The sequence below is a fragment of the Mixophyes fleayi genome, chromosome 11 (assembly GCF_038048845.1).
Source record: "Mixophyes fleayi isolate aMixFle1 chromosome 11, aMixFle1.hap1, whole genome shotgun sequence".
In the NCBI taxonomy this organism is placed as follows: Eukaryota; Metazoa; Chordata; class Amphibia; order Anura; family Limnodynastidae; genus Mixophyes; species Mixophyes fleayi.
This window is the reverse complement of record NC_134412.1, coordinates 91,805,849-91,822,045: the sequence shown is the minus strand read 5'-3', so window position 1 is coordinate 91,822,045 and position 16,197 is coordinate 91,805,849. Positions and strand designations below refer to the sequence as shown.

The window sequence follows — 16,197 nt, the reverse complement described above, 5'->3', positions numbered from 1 at the left end:
GTGACCTGACGGAGGCTCAAAGTACCATAACTCGGTGATGTCACAGCTTGCTAGTGAAATGATTGGCTCTATTCTCATGAATAGTATGTACTGTGTAATTTATATACCTGTTCTAGCTGAGCTACACAGGGAAACTGACAAATGTTTCTTCCAAATCATTGCAGAGCAGTAATTCAGTATCTTTATTAGCATTTTCCCTCAACGTATTATGGTTATTATTATTATAATCTTTTATTTGTTAGGCGCCACAAGGTTTCCGCAGCGCCGTACATAATACAAACAGGAGACCATACAGGGTGACATAGTACAGAGCAATAAACACAAAGTACCAATACTTCAGAACTCCAGGCAGACATATGGGCGAAGATGGAGCAGAGAACAGGTATGGAGACAGGAGGGGAGAGGGGCCCTGCTCATACGAGCTCACATCCTAAGGGAGGGTGGACAAACAGGCACAAGAGGGAGCCATTAAGGTAAGGGAGAGAAAGGCGGGGCTGGTGGAGAGGGGAGAATGAGAGAAGGAGGTTAGCGAAGGAGTAACAAGGTAAGGGTTAAGTGGCTGGTTGGCAGGCTTTGAGGAACAGGTGAGTTTTAAGTGCCCGTTTGAAGGAGCACAGACTGGGTGAGAGACGGATGGAGCGTTGGAGATCGTTCCAGTGGAGGGGAGCAGCTCGAGAGAAGTCTTGGATTCTGCAGTGGGAAGAGGTGATCAGAGTGGAGGAGAGGCGACGGTCATTGGCGAAGTGCAGGGAGCGGGCAGGGGTGTGAATGGTGAGGAGGTTCGAGATATAGGGGGCAGTAGACTGGGAGAGGGCTTTGTAAGTGGTGATGAGGAGTTTGAAAAGGATCCTGTAGGGGAAGGGGAGCCAGTGTAAGGCAAGGCAGAGAGGGGAGGCGGAGGAGGAGCGGCGTGGGAGAAAGATGAGTCGGGCAGCCGCATTGAGAACAGAACGAAGGGGGGGCGAGGTGGGAGAGGGGGAGGCCAGTGAGGAGAAGGTTGCAGTAGTCGAGGCGGGAGATGAATAACTCGTGCCAATGTGTTTTTGAAGCTTTTACGAAAAAATAGATTGTAAATATTTATTGTATGTATAGTAATTGTATGTTTGCTCTGGTTTCCTCCCACACTCCAACAACATACTGGTAGATTAATAGGCTGCTATAAAATTGACCCGTGTGTGTGTGTTAGGGAATTTAGACTTTAAGCTCCAATGTGGCAGGGACTGATGTGAATGAGTTCTCTGTACAGCGCTGCAGAATTAGTGGCGCTATATAAATAAATGGTGATGATGTGTTCTTTTGGGCTACATCCTATTGGCATGTTCTAAATAACCACTTCACCATTCCTCTTTTTACTGGTGTCCTCAGCATCATCACCATTTATTTATATAGCGCCACTAATTCTGCAGTGCTGTACAAAGAATTTACCCACATCAGTACCTGCACCATTGGAGCTTACAGTCTAAATTCCCTAACACACACACACACACACACACACACACACACACGGGTCAATTTGATAGCAGCCAATTAACCTACCAGTATGTTTTTGGAGTGTGGGAGAAAACTGGAGCACCCGGAGGAAACCCACGCAAACACGGGGAGAACATACAAACTCCTCACAGATAAGGCCATGGTCGGGAATTGAACTCATGACCCCAGAAGTGCTAACCACTTAGCCAACGTGCCGTGCTGGTGTGAATTTTGCAGCTAACGGTTCCCACCTCTTAAAGTCGGCTGTCTGTTCAGTGTTTTCAGACGAGCAGGAGCAGTTGATGGTGTCCACCCCATTAGAAGGGTTTATGGCTGCTTGAAGGCAGAAAAAAAAAACCTGTGTTTGACCCAAGGCATGATGGGAAAGATGGATGTTTGAGCAAGAACAGACTATAAAATTAAGTGAAATGCAATAAACCTTCCATATACATTATAGACCTCTGGAAAAGACGTGTTAGCGATTTAAAGCAGCTCACTAATAGATGATTTTCATTGAAATACTTATCTTGGGTTTTTCTCTTCTAAGAATCCCTGCATTAGTGGTAATACAATTATTATTGACCCTGGGCGCACAAATCCTGGGGTGGGTTGTGAAAGCAATAATAGCTTGGTCACTGATAGACTATATTAGAAATGTACTACTGAGCACATCCCAACAAGTTATCTACTATGTACCATTACAGGCTAAGCCCACCCAAAATGCCTGAAATTACAGGGTGTAATTGGATGTATTAAAATAAAATCCAATGTTTTCTTGTCCTGTACTCAATAGTTCTATGCATCTGGTGGGTCCTCCAATGGTTTTTCTTTTTGTAATCAGAACTTTCTATTGGCTTTAAATATCCCAGACACTCACAAAGTATAGGTTACATGGAGGGGTGCTTCTCGGTGACGGGGGGAGCTTTGACAACCCTGAGCATAGTACTGTTGAGCCAGGTGTAAGGATCTCCTGTTTGGGACATTAGATCTCAGGTATCACTGTTGTATTGTGTGAATAGCACTTAGCACTGTACCATTCTCCTTCTTCCTTCAAACCTGATGATTAACCGGTTTCAGTCCAGAAATGTGACAGCCTGAACAGCATTAATACAATGGCTGGGCCTGGCTGTAATCTCTATCTCATACTTTCTGGCATTGCTCTTTTATGTATTATCTACAGTAACAAATAGACTAAACAATCAGATTGTTACACAGATCCCCAGTCGTGCCCATTCCCTCCGCAGAGCTGCAAACTTTATCCTTATAAACAGGCCGTCAATCTGGTTCTGTAACACGCTCTTAGATCCTCCTGCCATTCAGGGAATCGAGCTGTAATAACCACGAGGCTGCGTTGTAATTCTGCAGAACACCAGTTTCCCGTCGGCTTAAAAATCCTGTGATTCTTAGATGGCTTAGAGGATGTTGTTCTTGTGTTTTCTTTGTGCGTGTACAGGACATTGGCAGGACTCTACAAATAATAAAGGAAGCTGTTGCCTTAAATTTCAAGGCTGGATACTGTGGATGTATACGGAGTCTTGGAGGATCCATAACTCCCTGATTTGGTAGCGGAGAGAGAACCGCACTGATCAGTGTGGGCTAGAACATGCCTCTCTCCGGGTCTGAGTCATACTCAGATTGCTGGGAATGGCTTTCAGTATGAATACTGGCAGGAGTGTGTGATGCTACGGACCTTATGGACAGGATCATTATAAGCGCACATCAGTAAGCATAGGCTGTCCAGACACCAATGGGCTTCTACATGGGCTGCTGCTTGTTAGAATAGTTATTTTATATTTGCTATAATATGGTGTTTGATATGAATTTGCTTGGGATGAATGTCCAGGGCACAGTTGGATGAAGTGCTACGATGACTTCACACAGGGTCAGATACAATCCATACTCCTCTGAATTTCCAGCCGATTCAATATCTGAAAGATAACTGGCTTTATTTGAGATTGGCTGTCTATTTGTGTGATTTGCAGCCAGTTTGGTCTAAAACAGATCCTAGCATATACGGGCACCTTATGGTGAGGAGGTGATCATCTCTATCTGATTTGCTGGGCTATGAAGCTGTGGCACACGGTTTAACAATATTGGCGTTTTTTTTTAAACCATGTTCAGACTCCTTCCTGATCAAATCTCCATTTGGTCAGAACTGAAAATAAAATTATGACCCCTAGCACATCCTGTACACAGCAGTGCAGAAGGTCATGTGCAAACTGCGATACGACACCCGAACAACCAGATGGTTCAACAAATAGTTTACAGATCTGGTTGTTCGACAATCGTGCCAAAAAGCCTGATCACTGCATTAAGGTAGCTTCAATCTTGTGTTTTCTTGTTCTGTGGGTAAAAGCAGGGAGCATTATAACACCATTTAATGACTGTCTGTTTATACAGAGAGACTGGTACAGACCGGGGTGAATAATGTAACCTCCGAGAATGGTCATGTGATGCGGTTCTCCACAAGTGAAAACTACCCTGAATATTCTATCATAACTTTTATAATGTGAATATTCCACTGTCACCTACCTTGTCCTGGGATGTCTTGAAATCCCCCCGAAGGAACAGAATCCATCCTGCTTCTCTGTAGGGCTGTCGGTTCTGTGTATATCAGTGCTGCTTTGTTACTGGTCACAGCTACGGTCGTACTTGCTACACGGCAATAAGAGTGCTGCGTTCAATTCACATTAGCTGGCATCAACTTGAACAGACATTCCTGGCAGGCGGCGTCCGATATCCTGACGTGCCCCTTGACAAGCGTTTCCTAGAGAAATCTTAACAAGTCACCTCGTTGTCACCCAGCACAAAGCAAAACTGTCGGAATAAAGGTCTATTAATGATGTGTTTGTGGGAATAGGCAAGTTATTGTCATATGAAATGTGCGGGTAAAGAGAGGTGAGCCGCACACTGCATCCACATACATACCTTCACACACATGCAGATTCCCATGTTACGTCTTCCCTAGAACAGTCCTAATAGAGATCTCTAACGATGCTTATTTGTCACCCTCCTGATGGATTCTCCGGTCTGTAATCCATGTTTGTTACTCAGATTCAAAGGTGCCTCTTACGTGCTACATTGCTGTCACATGGGTGTCCTGGTTTTGTTTTCCAAACAAACATTAGGAACACGTCTTATTTACATCTTTCATCTTCTGGATTCTGCCTATTTTGCTCCAAATATCCCTTGTTTTTGCCAACAGATGAATTTATAAGTGTATTGATTTTGTTAATAATAATTAAGTTCACTCAGAACGTGTACAATGTGGGCCCAGTACATGCACTAACACCTTGTTTTACCTGTCTGTTTTGGAAAAACACAGAAGAAATTATTTGGGGCTAATTACTTCATATTCCCGGCTCACAAAGTGGGGGTAGGGTGGGGAGATTATTATTGACTATTTCTGCAGTTGCATTAAAGTGTATAAAGCAAATGTGGATCAGGGACCGACCTGCAGCAGTTCACTGGTTTACGAATAAGCTGTATTTGGATTTTCAAATGCATTGGGTGGAACCAGCCATATGGAAAGAGATACGTGCTAAGGAGGGTTTTATTAATAGCTTGTGTTATAGCCTGACATCTCGCTTCTATACATGCTGTAAAAATAGCTCTAGGTATGACACAAAGCAACTTGTAAATGATCCTTCAGTCATCCTTGATGGAAGCGAGTCAGGATAGAAAAGGATATTTCATACAATGTGTCCACACCAGGTGCTCTATTGTTGGCCTTCATATATTCACGTCTTTGTAATAAAAAATTCTGTAGAACTGAATTCATTGTAAATCACACACACTATTTGTTTTGATTAGATTTAAATATTTGTTAAATTGTAAACTCTAAATGTTTTCTAAAAATAAACAAATAATTTATCCTGAATAAGTTTGTTGCTGTCCTGCTGGTAATCTAGTGTATTGGGAGGCTTGGCGAGATATGTTTTTTATCCCAATTTTTAAGTAACATGTTTGTGCCTAAATCCACCAATCAGTATAATTTCCAGATTGTCAGGGTGGTGCTTGCAGCAGACGCTGACAGCCCCTGGTTCTTGGCAATGATCGCTCTCCCCTTCCTCCTCCTCTGAAAACCATATTTATGTCCTCTATGGTATTTCCAGCTAGAAGGGACACACCATGGGGGTCTACCAAGACATGGAGGTGCTCAGCAATTGCTGCCCCCTAGTGTAAGAACATGCCACTGCCCTCTAAGCTTATGTTCCTGCTTGTAAACGTATGTTATTTCTATTAACTAAACCATGCACTATTTTTACTGATGACACAAGTGTATCCATGAGTGTGCCAATAATGTTAAAATGGATTGTTCCTTATGATGTACTGAGTGCTAGCTTGTAACTGTGTTTATTATCATTGTTTTGTGCTGTTGTATAACTGGGTGGCCTGTGTTCTCTCACAGGGGTGGCCCATCGGAGTCAGAGCAGTGAAGGAGTCAGTTCGCTCAGCAGTTCGCCATCGAATAGCCTCGAAACCCAGTCCCAGTCCCTCTCTCGTTCCCAGAGCATGGACATTGACAGCGTCGCCTGTGAAAAAAGGTAAAATGCTCTAAAGCAGAACAGTTTTTTTCTTTTTAAAGGGTAACTTTACTCAAAAATGATGTTGCCTAATTAAAATTACTGTGCTGAATACTATAGCTAACCAGAATAACTCCTGGTAACTGAAATGGAACTTCTGCCTGAAATCTCCTGTTGCTCACTCAGAAACACACTCTCTGTCATTTCACAGGTTGTGAATAACTGAACTTCTTTAGAAGCATCTGTAACCACAGGAAAAAAATTGATGGACTTGTTTTTATGGTTACATGTATTGCTAAGAATGGCTCATACTCATATTGACGTGACAAACCGTAGCATGCATATGTTAAGAACAGTGTGTAAATTGTAACCAGATATTTACATACATCAAGGCCAGAAGGCCTTAAAAAGATTAGTATTAAAGCACTAGTTAATTTAATGGACTTGGAAAGCCCTGTTCTTGTCATTACAAACAAATGAGGCTTATATTATGCAAAAAAACAGAGCAAGACCTCAAAATGGAGTCATTATATGTTCATGAAAGGGAAACTATTATTTAATAAAGCTGGACATCCATGAAAGATTAAGTGAGCGATCATAGTGCAAAAGTAGATTATCTAAACCAGCTAATGTAATGTTTAGTCTTATCCTCCAGACAGTTTTATATATCATTAGTGGTCAAAGGTTAGTTAAGTAAGCTAAACTGAGAAACATTTCATTGTAAGCAGCGTTGTGTATCTTGTAGAAATGTTACATTATCAAAAGTCCAAATGATTTAATAAATATAGGTCTTAGATGAACACCAATAAAATTACATAAATTGCTGATTATCCATGAAATATCTGGTGGTGGAGCAGAGAATGGTTGATATCCAATCTGTCAAATGTCAACAGTGTGTTTTGAATCCTCATCGGCTATTTATATAGCGCCACTAATTCGGCAGCGCTGTACAGAGAACTCGCTCACATCATTCTCTGCCCCACTTGAGCTTACAGTCTAAATTCACTAGCACACACACAGACCAAGAGAAACTAAGGGTCAATTTGATAGCAGCCAATTAACCTACTAGTATGTTTTTGGAGTGTGGGAGGAAACCGGAGCACCTGGAGGAAACCCACGCAAACACGGGGAGAACATACAAACTCCACACAGGTAAGACCATGGTCGGGAATCGAACTCATGACCCCAGCGCTGTGAGTTAGAAGTCCACAGTAGATTTTAGGCAGAGGTCTTATCTAAATCTTCACAAGTTGTAGCTTGCAGCATTATGACTTTGATTAGGTGGCGTTATTTTAAATGGGATGACCCATTAACACGTAATATTTTACTGATCATTCTACGTTTTTTTAACAGTTACTGATGTGTAAGTAATAAGTAGAGTAATCAGTGCAGCTTTGTGTATTCTATAATATTGCTGCCACTGGGGAAAACAGAGGGGAAGTGATTTCCTGAAAGCCTCCCAGTAGTAATGACCGTAGACAAATGGCCCCAAGGTGCAGAGTTGATGTAAATAAAAATGGATTTTATGTCAATGAACGTTAAAAATATATAAAATGATATAAATATACATATACAATAAAGCAGAAAATATTGTGCTTTGGGACTAATTGTCTATGTAATTCCTGATGTGTCACTGATCTTCTTGCTGTCATTGTTTAGCCATGTCCAACGTGTCAAGACACATACGACGTTACATATTACAAAGCAGCTGCCATTTGGGAGTCTCACAGAACACTTGTAATTATGAGAAGTCGCAGAATATCTTTGTGTTTAAATAAGGCTAGCCACACTTTATATTTGATCATATGGGGGCTTTTTTGTGTGTTTTTAATTAAATCGTTAAAGACTGTGTGTGGGTGGGTGGGTGGTCTACAAATCCAATACTGTCAGATATAGATGGATAAATCAATTAATAATAGAGACATTGTAATTACAGAAGGATCAGATTGGAAAGTGCGTAGTGTAGATATACGGTTGGTTTTACAGATCCTACAGCTGTACTACATTGTGTGTACACTGAAAATATAGTTTGAATGTGTAATGTGTGAAGCAATTAGGTTTTTAATCCAATGCTCTGTAGAAATAAACATCAGAGTATAACGTGTGTATCCCAATCATATATTATGTGATTTTTACAGAAATACAATCATTTGTTCAGAAACAACTGTAGATACGTGTGTGGACGGCTTAAGGTTAAACCTTCTTAAGGAGAATGCATTCCTAGCAGTGAATGGGTTACATCGTGTGTCTTCTCTCCTAGCATGTCTCAGGTGGATGTTGACTCAGGAATAGAGAATATGGAGGTGGACGAAAGCGATCGCAGGGAGAAGAGAAGCATCGCTGATAAGGTATTGTGTGTGTGTGTGTGTGTGTGTGTGTGTTTTTATTTGTGTTTGTAGGTTTTTTTCTTTTTTTTTTATCCTTCAAAATTAGGCTATTTATACTCTGTAAAAATATCCACTAATGCTACTAATAGCGCTGGCTATACATAGCGGGATTTGTCCGCAGATATGGAACAATTGGCCTATAGAAATCAATTAGATTGTTGGCAGGAACATTATTTGTGATCAAATATCTTCCAACCACACGAATAGGCCCCAGTGACATCAGAAGTGCGAGGCTACATTAGATGACATCATTTTGTGCCGAGCTTTAGGATTGGCCGGTGTGACTGGGGATATCTTGGATTTGGCTGTTAATGGTCTGAGTAATGATGAGCGGTTTCCTTCTATTGCAGGAACTATCGTCCGGGTCTGAGGTGTCTGAGGAGCAGTCTCTGCAGCTGGTCTGTAAGATCTTCAGAGTGTCTTGGAAGGACAGGGACAGAGATGTCATCTTCCTGCGATCTCTCTCCGCTCAGTTCAGGCAGAACACTAAAGAAGGTATTTCTATATCTGTTCTATTGTATGGAAGACAAACTACTACAGCAGCTAAAGCTTGTTCCTGATGTTATGTAGTGATGGATGCTTTCCAAAGGCATTAATGTAATATATTTCCAAATCATGTCTGTAAATTTTGCTAAGAACCAATGACATCACTGATGCATAGGGCACAAAATACCTCGTTGTGGCTAGTTCCTAGTGACTGTGGGTTCAGCCCCCACATTGTCCGTCTCCTCTGCTGTGAGCAAATATTTGCTCTTATCTATAGCTGAATGCACACAGCTAGCATTGCAATATATAGTAAATAGTTGAGTGACTCTCTTGTAACGTTTCTATATCTCCGTCTGTACTAAAGAGCACTAATTCTGGTGTACATATAGAAAATGCTTCTATCCCACAATACAGCCTTATTCAAAGTAACTTCAGCTTTGATGAATTGATGAACCTTTTATGTATGAATTTGTAAATATTGCTGATTAACTCCTTACCGACTACCCACCTCCTTTTTACTGTGGACAGAGAGAGGCTTCAAACCTTTACACCGTGTTTTAACAGCACATAGCCGTATTGGTATTTGTGATTATTTCTGCAGCGACTCATTGTGTACAGAATGCGTTCCCTCCGTATCCTGTGCCTCGCCGAGCCTCACTACAAGGGAGAGCGCTGATATGTCTGAGGAGAGTCACAGAAACTGTTTGTTTGGCTTCTAACTGAAGCAGCCGTATCAAGTTGTAGTAGATTTGACAATGTTTGTAGCATCCTCCAAGATCTATTCCCACCTACTGCTGGACACTGTAATAAAATATAATGGTGTTACGCTATACTCCACGACAAAACTGTGTAAAAAAAATCACTCCAGTTCCGGAACAAGTTATTGCCGTTTAACCAGCACAAAGCTACTAAAGTATGTCTTGTCAGCAAGTTACACAGTACCCTAGTCATTCAGGGGTTAATGGGCGCACGCATCCTCATTAAATGTTTGGGGAAAGGCTTTCCTTATACACAGCTTTATCTGTTTCCGTTAACAAAGCGATTCCGTTGTGATTGGTGTCAATTAAAGCTTTGTTTCTTTCTTTTCCTGCAGTGTACTCCACCTTTAAGGACTTGATCGGGCAGATTTTAATGGAAGTCTTGATGATGTCCACACAGTCGAAAGATGACAACCCCTTTGCCAGCCTGACTGCCACGTCTCAGCCAATCGCGGCAACACGAATCCCAGAAACGAGTTTGGTGCTGAATTCGGGATCACATCCTGGCACCAGCCCGATGTTCTGTAACACAGGATCCTTCGGTGCCAGCTCTGTATCTAGGCAAGTGGAGGCTGCTCTATGTATTGTTATAATAGGAGGAGGGCAGGGAACAAATCACCTCATAGGAGGCATCAGTTTTGTGGCTGACCCAAAATCCATGAAACACAACCTTATCTATTCACGAGGAACCTGTGACATTAGTTCCTTGTATGTTGATAGTTGCCCCCTCTGTGTGTAGGTGATAGGTGCACTTTAAACACAAAGCTATGATTGTTCTAAGTTGTACCTTTTTGCTGAGAAGTCTAGTCTTATGCATGGACATGGGTATGTACGGGTCATTTTGAGCAGGCAAATCCTGTGTTCTTATTGGCTCATTTTGTGACTGATGAGTATGTTTGTGATTTGCAGTTATTTGTCCATAGTCATCAAATTACAGTAATGTGTAATTCAAATTCCTCAGACTCTGTATTGTATTTTTATATATGTATTTCTTTGTGTTTTAGTAGGTTTTAAGAGTTGGTGATATTGCATGATCCTGTATACATACAATTTTTATTCATTTTTTTTTTTTAATTTATTTATTTTTTATTGCCTAAATCTTTCTACATGATGTTTTTCTTTCTCTGATCCAGTCTGTACAGTGCTAGTCCTGCTGTTAGCACTGTGGGTGTGCCTTCCAGTCATTCCCCTACTCTCCCTATATCTATTGCCCAGCCTAGCGGCACTGAGCTCTCTCTGCCTGGCAGTCCTCACGTCATACAGCCAAGCCCACCACCACTAGTCCTCACCCCTTCCCCACTTTACCGGCCTTACAGTGTCACCCGTTCAGGACCACTGCCCATCCCTTCCAGTTCTAGGGCTGCCAACATCTCTCCAGTCATGCACCTGTCTAGCAGCCCTGGCGCAGTGCCCGGCAGCTCGCCCAGACAGCGGCCTCTGTTATCTCCACGAGCGTCCCCGAGGCTAAACCGGATCCCACCTAGGTATTTCCTACACAGGGCGTGTGTGCATGTATGTTTTCTGTATGTTGTGTGTGCCGTGTACGTCACTGGATCCAGGCGCATGTTTGCCAGCCCCTAACGCCAAGCTTACCAGGGAAACGCTTACAATGATCGGACCAATTAATATAGGTGTGAAGCATTTGTTTAAGTCTACCAGAAGCGGTTCTCCTGCTATTCTCCTCGTCAGCTTTTGTGTCGCCCCAGTATTCATACCCACTTGAGTTACTGGTCTACTTGCTGTGCTTGGATCATGTCTGGAAGGTCCAAGACCGCTAGTTATTCTCTCTTATCTAACTGTACATTCACATAGTAGCAGCTTCTTATTGGCAGATCATGTTACCGATAAGAATTCGGTAGTACCCACTACGGGAAATGGGATCCAGAAGGTTCCAAAAATCAAAGTGAACAAAAAAAATAAATAAAAAAAAAATCCCATTCTTCTGCTATAGTGACTGGAGATTTTTCCTACAGTCACTAAGAGCATTGTGGAACCGCTCAACCAGTAGGGGAATACAGGGGCAAACCCAGGATTTGTAGAGGGGGGTTTCTACACCACGCCACCAGTGGGCGTGACCAGCATGCATGGGGGCATGGCTATAATATTAGACAGTGCTTGGCTGCTCTCCAACTCTCCCTATCCCCATAATATACATGGGCAATGCTGCGTGCACTACTGTTAGGTGCATGCAGCTCTCTCATTTCAAGCAGAGCCGTGTGAAGTGGGGGCAGGGTCCAGCCACCTCAATTATACAGTGCCCCAGGCATGGAGGGGGGTTTCCAGCCTGGAAACCCCATCTCTTGTTTTGCCTATGGAATGCGAGGGTATTATGGTGAAACTGGAAAGTAATTGTGATGTGTTACTATAGTTTAGAATTAGTGCTCAACAATTATAGAAAATGACCTTGTATGGAAAACCCCAAGTCCTGAGCAGTCCATATTCACCTAGTGCCGCAGTATCTGCTCATCAGTGTCTTGTGGCTAACTGTCGTTTTCGCATCTTAACGGATTGATTCGGATTGGCTTTTGATGGTCCACGGTGGGCCTTTTTGTATGTGTGTTTTTTTTTTTTTGTTTTTTTTACAGTCCTCAGTTGTTTCAGTGTGGTCAAAAACAATGACATTTGCAGACCAAATCTGCATGTGTGTCCTTGCAGTCCCGTGCAATTTGCCTGCTGGTGTTTGCAGTTTGGTTTATTGAGTACTTTAGATATATAATGCATGTTTGTCCCTGGTGATATAATTTTGTTACATTATTATAAGCGAGGTGCATACGCTGCTGTGTCTAACTCTGTTGGTGAATGTAGCTGGGAAACTTCCCATCTCTAAGGCTCCAATTATAGTTTAGGTATTGTGTGACAATGTAGAAAGTCATGCAGGTACCTAGCAAGTTATGTCTACATGATGTACCAAAGCCTGGCCGTGTTATATATTCTTGTGTGCTTATAACTGTTCTGTAATACTGTAATGGTAAACCTATTACAAAATATAAGACAGCTTAACAAACCTCAGGAGCTCGGAAGCCATAGAACCTGAAAATATTAGAGCTTTTAACGCTTATGTTCTCTATTTGTTATGTCTATAATAATGGATATACCGTTTCCTGGAAAGGTCCAGTTGGCTCTCTATTTTATTACCTGGCTCCTGAGTGTTTTATTTTGTCTACACCTGTTACTGGGTCTCCTTCAGAAACATGTTGAAATTGAATACATTTGAGGCAGTTGGTGTTCAAAGCAAGTTTCAAACCTGCCATTCTGTTGTGAAGCTATTTAAGCACACGACTGGAAGAGCATTACTTCACTCTAGATACCTCGCATGAAGAGATACATAGGAAATATATTAAATACTGTCATAGTCTTAGTACTTTTGTATGTGTATTTTTTTGAGGTATTGAGATTTATCTTCCTACTTTAATCAGCTTCTTCTCTAGCCTAAGTTTTTTCATTACTGTATTCTGATATTTTACATTACGTGCATCTTATTGGTCATAAATCCTTTATCTGCTAAAAAATGAACATAACTTATTTTTGGGGTATTTGACACTTAGACCCCAAAAGATTTGTTGCTGTGCCCACTCTCCCCCTGTTAACTATGTGTTTTCATGTTGTGCCAGCGTGTACGACAATCCTTTGTCCCTCCTCTTCCTCACCAGCACCGATGAGGGTGAGGATTCCAGTGATGAGGAGAACGATGAAGAGGAGTTTCCTAGTGTACGGCTCGGGTCCAGGTACTGGTGGATGAGGCATGCTGGAGTGTCCACTCACTAACGTTCACAGATACCGGTTGCTGTGCCAGTCTCTCACACCGGAGGGAATAGCTCTAGGTCTTCCGACTTTTAACCAGCTCGGCTGCATGACGTCCGATGGGGTTGTGCTGTTAAGAGACTCATTCAGACCACCTCTCTGGGGGTATTGTCACATGACTGCACGCCGTGTACCCAGGGTGACGGGTTCCTCGGCATCTTGTAAATTTAAAGTATGGCCCTGTCACCATCACACTATTTTATGGGCTGAAGCGAAAGCCACCCTCTGGTATAACTAGGGGCTAATGACATCATTGAGGCAAGAGGCATGAAGTGCCTCAATCCTAGCACTGTCCCTAGTGAACGGATAAGTCTGTGTTTTTCCCTGAAGTTTAGTTTATAGCAGGGTTACCTTAGGCCTCGTACCCACTGGTGTTTTGTTGCTAGTTTTTGTTTTTAGGTCACTGTAGGCTTCTATATTGTGCTTAATGTTTTGTGAACGCATTGAATGAAACGCAACACACTCAAATGCTCGTAAAAACACAAGTGTGTATGGTGTCATTGGGAACAATGGGTTCTATTTTAAGACTTTTTTTATTTATTTTTTTTAGCTTGGTTGTATTAGCATTAAATACACTATTAAGTCACATGAAATTAATGCTTTAGTTGCTTGCTGTTGGTGTAACAGTTGGGATGCGTATCTTAGAGAGACTGACCGATGATAAATCACCTTCAAAGATTGTGTCTACTATAATTACTCTAATCTATCTCTGAAATGTATCATGATCGTTATACTTTAATATGTCATAAGAGTTTGTGCTGTGTGATATCACCATCATTATTTATATAGCGCCACCAATTCTGCAGCGCTATACAGAGAATATTTGTCATTCTCATCAGTCCCTGTCCCCAGGAGCTTACAGTCTAGATTCCTTAACATACACTAGTGGTAATTTTGTGAGCAGCCAATTAACCTACCAGTATGTTTTTGGAGTGTGGGAGGAAAACGGAGCACCCAGAGACAGCCCACGCAAACACGGGGAGAACATACAGACTACACGTAGATAAGACCATGGACTGGAATCGAACTCACGACCCCAGTGGTGTGAGGCAGAAATGCTAATAGTGAAATGGTGTTTTAAATTTATAATATAATGAAAGTGGTATAAAAATGTCTGCTGTGAAGCACACCTTAATAAACTGAATGTGATCTGCTATATAATAGACAATCGCCACAGGCCGTATGTCCGCGTATCTTTATACAGACTCTAGCCGTGTGTGTGCGCCTAGCTTGGGGTGTGTATATCTCCGTACCCTGTAATTATGGAAGCCGTGTGTAAGGTGTATTATACAAGCTTCTGTCCTGTCCCCGTGTTCAGCTTTGTGGGACGGAAGTAATGAAACTGCCGTCAGTGCAACGTCCTTATGTACTAAACTGTAACACATCTGAGGCTTTGCAGTAAACGCCTACTAATCTATACTTCTCCATGTGAAGTTTGCTGCCTGTGATTTGCTGAGATCACTAACTCTGTGTTGTTTCCTTGCAGCAGATGGTGGGACAGGTGGTATTGGGAGCAGGGTCTAAGTGTTGTTATTTGTTCCCTTCTGTAGTGGAGCTAGTAGTGCGGAGTCCTGCAGCGATCATTTCACTATTGAAACGTGCAAAGAAACAGAGATGCTCAACTACCTCATTGAGTGCTTTGATAGAGTGGGAATAGAGGAGAGGAAAGCACCAAAGGTAAGAGATTGACGGGAGAATGCAGCAATTACTGTACAATGTCAGGATATTGGTAGTGTCCACTTCTGACTACATTGTGTGTTTGTATCTTATTTGTTTAATGGTTTATGACAATGGTTCATGTGTGGAAGGAAAGAGGACACGGGGATTTGGGTGGTGGGGGCTGTGCAGGAAAGGAGATTGTGGTTAGAGAACAGGAATGGCAAGTTGGGGTAAAAAATGTAGATAATTGAATACAAAATAGAAAGAATAAGCGCTCTAATCCACGAGGTCACTCTAGACCTGAGACGAGCAGCATGTAGGGAGATTCTCCCAATATCTCAATAGCATGTAAACAAAATAAATAATCCTATAGTGCTCAATGTCAGGCCATTGCACAAACAGACAAAAGAAAAACATAAATATAAATACAGATAGATAAAAATAATGATACTAATAATAATAAATAAATGATATGAAAATAAAAACAAAAACATCAAATTAAATAAACACAATATCTGTAAACATAATAGATGTACAATCACCGCTAATGTGGGTCAAATGACGACAATACTTATGTAGTGATATCCACGTATATCATGTCTAAGATGTTAATGTTGATCTTTATAAATTCTATTGTTTGGTCGTAATGAACAACTCCAACGTATATCTCATAATAATCAAAACAAAAGCAAAAAAGGGAAGGGATGCCGTCCAATATACTCAATATAGATCACTTCCAATATCCCTGGTAGTGACCATTCGTGGGTGTATGGTCAATAGGACTCGGTTCCCTCTTGTATTATATGGCCCAGATGATGTTATTTCAATCAGATATCATCTGGGCCGAATATTACAAGAGGGAACCAAGTCCTATTGAACTTGCACCCACGAACGGTCACTTCCACGGATATTGTTTTGATTATTATGCGATACGCTGGAGTCGATCATTACGACCAAACAATAGAATTTATAAGATTAACATTTTGGACATAATATATGTGGAAATAGCTACGTACGTATTGTTGCCATTTGACCCACATTAGCTGCGATTGTACATCTCTTATGTTTACCGATATTGTATTTGTTTAATTTGATGTTTTTGTTTTTATT

The 16,197-nt window shown here is 41.6% G+C and overlaps 1 protein-coding gene across 2 annotated transcripts in view; it reads left to right on the top strand.

Annotated features, from left to right (window-relative positions):
- UBE4B (ubiquitination factor E4B) overlaps positions 1 to 16,197 on the top strand; it is a 48,958-nt gene that overhangs the window by 13,737 nt on the left and 19,024 nt on the right. Inside the window, exons 3-7 of one of the 2 annotated variants that reach the window (XM_075190258.1) lie at positions 5,882 to 6,017; positions 8,257 to 8,344; positions 8,734 to 8,878; positions 9,963 to 10,188; positions 14,979 to 15,105. In XM_075190258.1, the coding sequence (XP_075046359.1) occupies positions 5,882 to 6,017; positions 8,257 to 8,344; positions 8,734 to 8,878; positions 9,963 to 10,188; positions 14,979 to 15,105 (722 nt within the window). Of the gene's footprint in view, positions 1 to 5,881; positions 6,018 to 8,256; positions 8,345 to 8,733; positions 8,879 to 9,962; positions 10,189 to 10,208; positions 11,112 to 13,238; positions 13,353 to 14,978; positions 15,106 to 16,197 lie in introns of those variants that run through there. The other variant, XM_075190259.1, reaches the window with a different exon arrangement.